This window comes from Solanum pennellii, chromosome 5, assembly GCF_001406875.1.
Source record: "Solanum pennellii chromosome 5, SPENNV200".
Classification (NCBI taxonomy): Eukaryota; Viridiplantae; Streptophyta; class Magnoliopsida; order Solanales; family Solanaceae; genus Solanum; species Solanum pennellii.
Window position 1 is genome coordinate 658307 of NC_028641.1, and position 11712 is coordinate 670018.

The window sequence follows — 11712 nt, forward strand, 5'->3', positions numbered from 1 at the left end:
TCTATATCTGTATTGAAATTCAATTAATCCAAATTCACATCAAATACTCCTTTTTATATTGAAATTAAACTCAAAACTTCTGATAAACGAAAAAACAACCTCACACGATACACGACATTTTTTTGTTGGTTAGTAGTTAGTACTAATCCTTAAATATTAGGTAAGGATAGAAAATTAAATATAGGTACAAAATCACAAACTATAACTATGGTTGGTTTATAAGTTAACCATGGTTAAGCCAAGTTCGACTTTATCTTCTCACACGTAAAACGACACTTCCCCAAAAGCCCAAAGTCAAGCTTTTCGCTATTTTATAGAAATAGTAGTACTTATTGCAACAACACTTGTACCATTTCCCTGTTTTCTTCTTCTTCTTCTTCTCTCTCTGCATTTTGATCTCCTCTCTCTATTTTCTTCCATTGAAACTTCACACTCACACACAGTTACTTTTTCTCTCTCTTCATGTGTGTGATAATTTTTGAATTCGTCGGATTCTGACGTCATCACCGTGTTCCCAGTCACCGGATTTGTCTTTTAAGGTACAGTCAGTATATGAAACTCAGTTTCTATGATATGTTGTTTAATTTTCCTGGAATTTCATGTTTTGGAGGTTTATTGATATGGAAATTGGTGTATATGTTGTTCGGTGACGAAACGGTAGAGATTGATGTGTTTTTTAATTGATTGATTTTTGCAGTGGTTTTTGAATTTTTCTGTTTGGAAATTTTGCTGTTATATCTCATCGGAAATTGCTGGGAGTTTTTTGGAGGTTTACAATTTTAAGGTGAGAATTTTCAATTTTTAATGGTTCAGTTTAATTTTTAGATCCTTATTTCTTTTGTTTGTATGGTTGTACTTGTATTTCGACTTGATATAATAACTGGATTTTTGTCCTGTATCTTACAGAAAATATCCATTTTTGTTTCATTGGAAGATTCTTTACTTTATATGAACCAGTTTCATCATTGATTTTGTGAATGATAACTTAAAATTCAAGGTGGAGTTGAAATGGTTTATGGAAATGAAGAAATCAGCATAAAATGGTTGTTTTGCACAAAGCCAGGATAAGTTGGTACTTTTGTTTCTTTAAAATCAGATTTACTGAATTTGGAAAACATTATGAATTACCAGTAATTTCATGCTAATAGCAAAGGCCTAAGAGATGCGGAAATAATGAATTCGTAAATGGGTTCATTTAACACTTGTGGAAGTAAATGTTGGAAGAAAAATCTAGATGTGTAGCTGTTATGTTCATGCATTTGAATGTTTGTTGAGTTAGTGTCATAAATGAGAGCGTAAGAAAGAAAAACGGGAACGTGAAAGCACCTAGATGCGGAGTTTGCGCAGGGAGGTGTAATATGGTGTGTTTCTTGGAGATCATGGCATGCATGACCAAGTATGTGAATTGTCATTCATTAATGAGCAGAAGACGACAAATATTTCTCTGTAGAGAAGTTCCGCTAGTTTTGAGGGAGGAACTTTTAGCTCAATATTGTGTGTGGACATCACATTTTTCATTGAATAAAAAGTTATAAAGAAAGTTAATAAATTGGAAAACTTTCCCAAGTTTTCAGAGTGACGTAAATGGACTGTTTGTAGCCGTTGAAGTTCTCAACGTTTTTTGTTTCCTTGTGCACGTGTACCACGCAAACCTACACACACTATCAATATAGAATTGAGTGTGACACCTTAAAAATTGAAAGCATTAAATTTGAACATCCATAAGGTGACAAATATCATAATTATGCCGTGAAGGATCGGGGGAGCCAGGCATATAGTTTCTTTTTAGGCTCTTAGCTAAGTGTCGGTAGGGATAATTATCCCCACAATGATCACATAAAGATCTTGTTATATGGTAATGGACATGGAAGAAGTTTGGTTTGCTTATTGCATCTAGTGCTCACAAGATGTAGTTAGCTCATTAGCAGAGGCGAAGTCCAAATTGAGCAAGCTATTTGAATATGAGTACTTAGTAGGTCACATGCGAGTTCATTGCATAGGGGCAATGTTCTTCTGAGTTTCTTGCTTGACGTTTCTGGTGATAATGTTACGCATGACACCGTAAATGGTTAGATAGTTGATGCCCTTTTTTGAACTATTGGTTGTTGCAGAACTTTCTTATGTTTGTACTTTCTAAAAAAAATTTCTTACTAGGTTGTAATTTCTGTTTGTTTTGTTGAATTAGATGTTACCGCTGACTGTGGAAGGTCAGACTTCACTACCATATTTATTACACTGATGACAAGGGCTGGATCTTATTTTGATCCATTTCTCTAGAGATAGTTGTCTTTTACAGGTTGTTTAGATTCTATGGATATCCGATTTGGTGGTCAAGTGTTAATCCTCTAGCATCCTGTAGTAGTGTCATCAAAGGTGAAAAACGTGCAAAGCGCTAAGGTCCAAGGTCCATGGGGGCTTTAAACCAAAAGCACAATCTTCAATGCAGGTGCAAATAAAGAAAATAAAAATAGTGTAGTTTATGAATAACACTTATAAACACACATAACAAATATATAAATGATAATATTTTTTAAAAGAATTACAGTAAAGTAAAATATTCATTATTTACTGTGCTCTTTACAATAACTTCATTGGCGATGAGACATATGTCTTAAGCTCCCACCCAGCAGGGCAAAGCATTTTGCCTGCTTTGCACTAACTTTAGGGTTTGAACTAGCCTTTGACAATAATTTGTTTTAGGGGGGTTAACAGAATCCTAAGGGGTCATTTCGTTTGGAGGTTTGTGTGTAAAATGACGATTGCAGAACAAAAAACTAGACAATAAGTGTACTACTTAATTAGATTCTTCTCTTGCATATTATTAAACAACAAATATTAAGAGTTCTGACGGCATGTTAGAACTCATTTTATGGCTGATTGGCAAAGCTGTTAAACTTTAATTTAGACCTGCAATTGCTATACTCTAGAGAGATATATAGCAGCATTAACAGTGCAGAAGGGGTTTTAAGCGCACAACGCACATAAACCATGAGCTTTAATAAAAACAGGTTCAAAAGGAGAAACAATACAAATATATATGTTTAGTCAAAGGATAATAATTATAAGCATGAAATGAATGACAAATTTATGAACAAAGAAATTGAATTTTTTCTACTGTGAAGTGAAATATCAATTGTTTAGAGAAGAGGCTCATTGTCAAGGAAAAGTATGCCCCCCTATAACGTTGATGACAACACTAAAGCGCACATTAAGCAAAGAGCTCAACACGTTTCTAGTGTCGCTTCAGGCCTTGAGTGAGCCTTTTGACAAATAGTAGTATAAAAAATGCCTTTATTGTTTCAAAGAGCATTGAATATCCAATAATTTCCTTTGAAAGGAAAAAGGATAGATGCAATTTATCATGAACACATTTACCTATAATTGCTACATCCAGAAAGTAGATGGTGAATAACTGCAATAGCTTTTTAAGCATCTTCAGAATGTGTATTACTACACCAATTTAGTTTTTAACAGAGAGATGAAAGGATTAATGGGTGGCCTTTCTGTAATATCCTTTTAATTGGAGAACTTGGAAGTGGTGCATGATTTGGTGCGCTTGCCTTCAAATAGGTTTTGGTTTGGATGTGATTTTGTTACAAACATATCATTCCTAGGTTTGTGATGAACCATCCACCGATCTTATTCAACATGTTGAAATTAGAACTAAACTTTTTATTGGTACTTGTTTTTTGTTCACTGCTCATTACAGCTCAACAGTAACTGCTGTTGCTACTGAGTCAGTCGTAGTCTATCATAGCCATATTACAGTTATTATGATAAATGCCATGTTATTAGATCATGACATTGGGAAATGTGCATTTCTCTTCTTATGTATTGGATCCCACCTTATAATGTAACCAACCCTTCACCCTGCTAAGTTGGGTAATACTAGTAGCTTCCATAATATATCAGTTGTCGGCTTGTAAATTTTTGTTTAAAACTCCTACTTCTGTCAAATTCCATGGTGCTGCATTTCATGTCGTTCTTATTATGTGATTGAGATGAATTATTGAATCATTGTAATGTTGTAACAGTTATATGAACTCCCTAATATTTTCCCTTTTTTTAGTTTGAGATTAAATATTTCTCGACACTTGTAAGTTTCTTTGCCATTCCTTGTTTGATGCTTGTTAAATCGTCAAGCCTTCCAGTCCATAGTTACATTGTCTGGTGTTGTGATGACTGATGATGTTAGGAATCACGACTTATGATGAACTTGTTGGCGAAATAATGATTTCTTTTTTCTACCTGTTGGTGCTGTAGGTTACTGCACAATTGCTTTGGGGCTGAAAGTTTCAAGCTTAGATTTCAAACTCCAGCGGTGCGTGTTTAACAACGTAGACCAAATTTTATTTTATAATCATGCCATCAAGATCTTGTGCTAATCTTTTGGACATGGCATCTGGAGATATACTAGATATACCTCAGACACCTAGAGGTCTTCCACGTGTGATGACAGTTCCTGGAATTATCGCAGATGGTGATTCTGATGGTGTGTCATCCTCATGTCGAGAGCGAAAAATTGTTGTAGCAAACATGCTGCCTTTGCATGCTCAAAGGGATACAACAGCTAAAAAGTGGTTATTCAGTTTGGATAAGGATTCTCTTTTATTGCAATTGAAGGATGGGTTTTCTCCTGAAACTGAGGTTGTCTATGTTGGTTCTCTGAAGGTTGATGTGGAACACAGTGAACAGGAAGAAGTTGCTCAGCGACTTCTTGAGGAGTTCAAGTGTGTGCCTACTTTTGTACCCCATGATATCCAGGAAAAGTTTTATCACGGCTTCTGTAAGCAGCAACTTTGGCCTCTTTTCCACTACATGCTTCCAATGTGTCCTGATCATGGAGATCGTTTTGACCGGCAGATGTGGCAAGCTTATGTCTCTGCAAATAAGGTTTTCGCTGATAAGGTTATGGAAGTGGTAAATCCCGATGATGATTATATCTGGATTCAAGATTACCACCTCATGGTTCTACCGACATTTTTAAGGAAGCGCTACCATCGTGTCAAGCTAGGTTTCTTTCTTCATAGCCCATTTCCTTCGTCAGAAATTTACCGAACTCTGCCTGTTAGGGATGAAATTCTCAAAGGGTTGTTAAATTGCGACCTAATTGGTTTTCATACCTTCGATTATGCACGTCACTTTCTGTCATGCTGCAGTCGAATGTTGGGTTTAGATTATGAATCTAAACGAGGACATATTGGACTTGATTATTTTGGTCGTACAGTTTACATTAAAATTCTTCCCGTAGGCATACATATGGGTCGACTAGAGTCTGTGATGAATTTGTCTTCTACTTTTGATAAAGCTAAAGAAGTTCAAGAACAGTTCAAGGGGAAGAAGGTAATTCTGGGTGTGGATGATATGGACATCTTCAAAGGGATTAGTCTGAAATTGCTAGCATTTGAGTACCTACTACAGCAGGACCAGAGCTTGCAGGGGAAACTTGTTCTTGTTCAAATAGTAAATCCTGCTCGTAGCTCGGGCAAAGATGTTCAGGAAGCAAAGAGGGAGACATATTCAACTGCTGAAAGGATCAACCAAATTTACGGTAGATCTAATTATGAGCCCGTAATTTTGATTGATCGTCCGGTTCCTCGCTATGAGAAGACTGCATACTATGCTGTTGCTGAATGTTGCCTAGTGAATGCTGTAAGGGATGGGATGAATTTAGTGCCTTACAAGTATATCGTTTGCAGGCAAGGTTCTCCTGGTATGGATGATGCTATGGGTATTAAAACTGATTCTCCTAGAACTAGCATGCTTGTCGTGTCAGAATTTATTGGTTGTTCCCCATCTCTGAGTGGAGCAATTAGGGTAAATCCATGGGATATTGAAGCTGTCGCTGAGGCTTTAAATGTGGCCATTACAATGTCCGATTCCGAGAAACAACTTCGTCATGAGAAGCACTACCGCTATGTAAGCTCTCATGATGTAGCTTACTGGGCTCGTAGCTTTATGCAGGATTTGGAAAGAGCTTGCAAAGATCATTACAGTAAGCGTTGCTGGGGCATTGGCTTGGGCTTGGGCTTCAGAGTTATTGCTCTTTCTCCGAATTTTAGAAAGCTGTCTATTGATCACATCGTCTCCTCATATAGGAGAACACAGAGAAGGGCAATATTCTTGGACTATGATGGCACTGTTGTACCTCAGTCATCATTGGTTAAAGCTCCAGGTGCTGAAGTTATTACGCTGTTGAATTCTTTAAGCAATGATCCTAAAAACACCGTGTATATTGTTAGTGGCAGAGGAAGAAAGTCATTAAGTGAATGGCTTGCACCGTGTGAAAGGCTCGGAATAGCTGCTGAACATGGGTATTTCATAAGGTAATGGATATTTTATGTGAACATAGCACGGTCCTTTGTCCCAGTTGCCCTATAATTTCTCATTTCGAATGATTTTCTGAAGTTTTCCTTGAACACCTTCATGTTAACCGGTTTCTATCATGTTGCAGGAGTAGTAAAATGTCGGATTGGGAATGTTTGGCTTCTGATCTTGAGTGGAAACCAATTGTGGAACCTGTGATGAAACTTTACACAGAAACAACTGATGGATCATATATTGAACCTAAAGAGAGTGCTTTGGTGTGGCACCATCAGGATGCAGACCCAGACTTTGGCTCCTGTCAGGCAAAGGAATTGTTGGATCATTTGGAAAATGTACTTTCAAATGAACCTGCAGTTGTTAAGAGGGGCCAACATATTGTCGAAGTCAAGCCACAAGTAAGATCTCCCTCCCTCAGGTGTTGTTTTGTGTGTCACGCCGATACAGACATGTGCATGTTGCATTATGCTCTTCAAAGTTTTTACTTTTTGTGCTTATTTGCAGGGTGTGACTAAAGGATTAGTGGCACAAAAGGTCCTCTCGATGATGGTAGATAGTGGGACTCCACCTGATTTCATTATGTGCATTGGAGACGATAGATCAGACGAGGACATGTTTGAGAGCATATTAAGCAGTGTATCCAGTCCGTCAGTCAGTGCTGCCCCAGATATCTTTGCCTGCACTGTCGGCCAAAAGCCAAGCAAAGCGAAGTACTACCTTGATGATACAGCTGATGTCCTTAGACTACTTCAAGGTCTTGGTAATGCGTCCTGTCCAAAGCCAAGACATACTGCTCATTTCCAGGTTGCATTCGACTCTGTTCTGTGAGAAGGCTAAGTAGTTGATTGGGCATGCACATGATTCTACTTTTGGGGTTAATCTTTTACCTTACATCAATCTTAACTTAAATCTGATGCATGGCTGGACTCGGAACCGACTGTTTTCCAGGTTATGCTGCATTCAGGGCTTGACATTCCCGTCAATGTTGACTGCTTTTTCTGTAGATTTCATCATTGGGGAAAAACTTTTCTTGAAAGTACAGTTTTGCCGTAGTCATGATGGCTGCCCTGAAATGATTAACAAACACCATTGCGTTGTATAGATACATTTATCTGTTTAGCTTTATGACAGTTTGGTTTAAGTTTTACCTCAGTGGATGCAAACAAACAATGCTTGATGCCCTTTTTGTGCCAAATGAGTTCGCTTGAACATGTACATAGTGCTAAACTTTTCTGGAACGTGTTATCGAAAATGCGATTAGTTCGATTGTTCTGCTTTACTACTGTAAATATTTTAGACGCTATTATCCTGATCATTGTAAAATTTAGTGTGTGCAGTTTTCTGTTTCTTATGTCAATCACATCTAATTGTCTTAAATAGTTTTATACAATTAATTTTTGAGGACAGGAGTTGCATGAAGTAGGAATAATTAAAGTGGAATATACTCTTAACTTCTTTATAATAAATAAATAGCCAAACATTTTGGGGTTGGACGGTGTCCAAGCCCAATGATGGCCCCACGAACAATCAGTTAGCTGACCTTCTACCCATTAATGTATTCCATTTTTACTTTTCTTTTTAGTTCGTGAGTATATTTTTATATTTAGTAACAATTCAATTTTAAAATATTTATGTTTGTGTAGATAAGGTGTGTTCAGTACCAAATTGGATTCTCGGAAGCTACTCAATTTTAAATTCTTATTTATGTCTATATAAAGGATATTAAATTTCATTTCCTTTTGAAGATGCATCTCAAATATGCGGCAAATTTATGAAATATTCATAAAGCAATCAAAATCATCCGAGTTTGAAAAATACGCCGCTAACAGTCCCCTTAAATCATGGATAAAATTTAATGTTTATCAAAGGGAGAAACAAATTTGTACTCTTAATGTTTATTATTAAAATTATGTTTCTTTCATATTCTTTTTGTAATTGTAATTATTTTCTATCAATTTAAAATTTGTTGCAAATAGTATAATTAATAGCCATAGAAATATCTACAACTTGTTTTAGATTATGAATTTATTGTTTCAAATATTTTGTATTAAATAAACAATATCACATAAATAACATATGGTTATAGCCCTTCGAATAAAAAAGAAGAAAAAAACATTGAGAATGATAGAATACCACCCAAAAAGAAAAGAAAAATAAGCTAGAATTGACATAGAGATTAGAGGAATTCTATCATGTAATGAATAATAAGAATGTGTGTAGTAACGTACATAGCTAAATATGATTAGAGATCACATGAATTATAAAGTATAATGAAATAGAATAACGAATAAAATTTACCGCACTGTATTATTATCATCCCTAAAAATAATGCAATCCAATGGCTCTTTGGTGAAGTCGTAATGCTCCATCTTTTTTTTTCCCCTCGTTTGCCAAAAGATTTTTGAAGAAAAAAAAACACTAATAATAGAAAAGAAAAAGTTATTATTTAAAACTAATAGCATATCTTTTAATTTCCTCCCCAAAATGATGGTAAATAATTGATACAATGACATCAGAATATCACATGATGAAGATGTATACAAAAAAAAATAACGTAATAGATTTGAAAATGATGTGAATGGGCACACATAAATTGGCAATTGAGCTATGCTATTCACCAACCAATAAAAAACCATCAATAATTTAAATGATAATGTGACTAATGTCACTCACACGAATTTTACTTATAATTAGTGTTCGTTTAATTATTGGTTAGGAAGTGAATTATTTATATATTAGAAACGTTGTTTTAAAAAGTGGAGTGTAGGGCATTTGAATTTGATGTCACCAACAAGGTCCGCGGATGGAAGTAACCAAACAATCTAGCAAAAAAAGATTCATATTTTCATAGGATGAAAAATGTATATTACATATTATGTACTTGATAAAAACATAAAATAGCTTATAAGCACATTAAGTTTCAAATCACTCAAAGTAAAAACGAACATAATTTAGCTGTAAATGTACATACCTTTGCTTCAATAGTTGTGTCAGTTTTCAAGAACAACGTGATATTCTCACTCAAATTTTCAAGAAAAGTTCTCAACTCATGCAAGTTACATCTATTTATTAGTTTGAGTAACAATCTTATACATTAATTAAGTTCTTGCTCATTAGCGTTCTCTATATTACAAAAAGTTATCTTTTGTGAATTATGGCAAATCAAAATTTAAATCTAAATTATTCTCTCCCAATATAAAATGGATTCACAACAAAAACTTAAATTGATTTTTTTATATTAATATATATTTTTAGTATGATATAAGTGGTAGTTGTGCATATTAACTTTAAACACAATGATATATGCCCTTCTTTTAGTAGTTGCATTTGCATGTGCCCATAGAGAGGAAATGAAAATGATTGATTAAGAAACGAAAATACTGTATATATGATGCTTTCTTGGATTTATTTTTTCTATCATATTTTTTTCTCAATTATATTATAACATCTAAAAAATAATTAATATATATATATTTTATATATAGCTACAATAGCCTTAGCAAGTGGGAGAATAGTTTTAGAATAATAAGTTTTATAGATACAATCAATGTTTATATTGACAAAATTGGACCACCCAAATACCAATAGCCCCCACCAATCTTCTCTCTTGTCGTCAATGGCTATAGGATCAAAACTTTATAAATTCTTTTCATGTTTAAATTATATAATTTATATAAAAAAAAATTCATCTGATATCTTATGTTTGTATTGGAAATATCTGATAAGTGGAGATAATAATAGTTCGTGGGATGATTGTAAATGATGGCTAAATGATAAGGGTAGCAAAACCAAATTCAACCCGTCTAATTCGTTTAAATTTGGGCGAGTTATTGATCCATTCATTCATTAGCTCAACTCATTAAAAAATAGGTTGATATGGAACCTGAATTGACTCGTGAAAAATCTTGTCGAGATATTCTTAAAAAAACTTTTTTTTTTCAATTTTACAGGTTGTATATGGCCATAATAAAGAAAAATAATAATTTTATTAGGTACTAAAATAACTTAAAAGAATAAATAAAACGATTAGGCTTGGTAAACATTGAGTTGGTTGGGTCTTGACGTGTAATGTAATTCATTATCTAACACATTTTGACCCAAACAAATTAGGGTTGGGTTGGGTTGGGTGTTGACTCCATTGTTATCTTATATCCATTATAACCCGTTCAAATTTGATCCAACATGTCCACTTATCCCCCTAACTAATGATGATAATAATTGATTTCGGTGATTAACGATAGTTATGATTGGGCTGAGGGTGGTAGTTATGGATGGTAGGTGGTGGTAATTGACAGTAATAATAGTTGTGACTGAAATGATTATTGTGAACGATAAGCAAAAGTAGATAAAGTTATGATAAACTATGATAGAAATTCTTAAATAGACATCTTAATAATACCATGACTTTGTCATTAACATCTGAATCATTCACGCTCATTCAATTATTATAAAATTAAAAAAAGATACATTTAACATATGTTACATATAATTTTTTTACGTTGAGAACAGTTTTATTATTTGCAATTTTTAAAATTATGAGCTTCTTTACAAGATATTAACTTAAAAGGTCAATTTTTACACTTTTAAAAGAGAAATTAAAATCCCATTTTGTTTTCATTTCTTAATAAAATTTGAAATTTGAAATCAATTCAAAATTACATACCCAACACTTATTTGATATTTCATTTTAATTGATCAATATCAATGAGAAAAACTTAAAAGGATATATATCTCATTATTTAAAATGATATTATTCTAATTGTAGTTTATAAACTCTTAAAGTCTATTACTATTATCTAGTTAATTATTTACTAGTATTAATTAATTATGAAAAAACAATAAGTTTTACCTTCCAAAATAAGTATTGTCTTAGCTTATTAAAAAAAAATAACAAACACAATATATAATGTATTAAATTATTCTTATTTATCACTTCTCATGTCCTAATTTAGTGACACAATTCAAATTTTAAAAGTCAAATAGTTTCATACATAAAACCTTAAGTTTTCAAAAATAAAATCTTCATATTTGAAAACTAATGTAACACACAACAATTGATAATTTAAAATATTTTTTTAAAAAAATTACAATTAAATATAATTTGTTCGAATTTCGAAATTTAAATGAATGAAATATAACTTTTTTGTTATATACTTATAAAATATATTTATTTTGAAATAATTACACTTATTTTAACACGAAGAAAGATCGATAATTTGCTTGACCTTGGTATTTGTGGTAGTAGTAAAAAAACAAAGATTTATGATGAGAGATTAACAACACACAAAAGATTGTACAAATATTATCATAGATTCATATGATTCTCCCTTTTCCTCTTCTTTCTTCCCAATGGTCATTTGTAGGTCCCATCACCCACCCCCTACCCAC

At 33.5% G+C, this 11712-nt stretch overlaps 1 protein-coding gene across 1 annotated transcript; it reads left to right on the top strand.

Annotated features, from left to right (window-relative positions):
- Positions 1-270: 270 nt before the first annotated feature.
- LOC107020451 (probable alpha,alpha-trehalose-phosphate synthase [UDP-forming] 9) lies at positions 271-7613 on the top strand. The gene is made up of 5 exons (XM_015220819.2): positions 271-539; positions 698-784; positions 4264-6326; positions 6455-6722; positions 6829-7613. Exons 3-5 carry the CDS (start codon positions 4363-4365, stop codon positions 7150-7152), a joined length of 2556 nt encoding a protein of 851 aa, XP_015076305.1. The 5' UTR covers positions 271-539; positions 698-784; positions 4264-4362; the 3' UTR covers positions 7153-7613.
- Positions 7614-11712: the final 4099 nt, after the last annotated feature.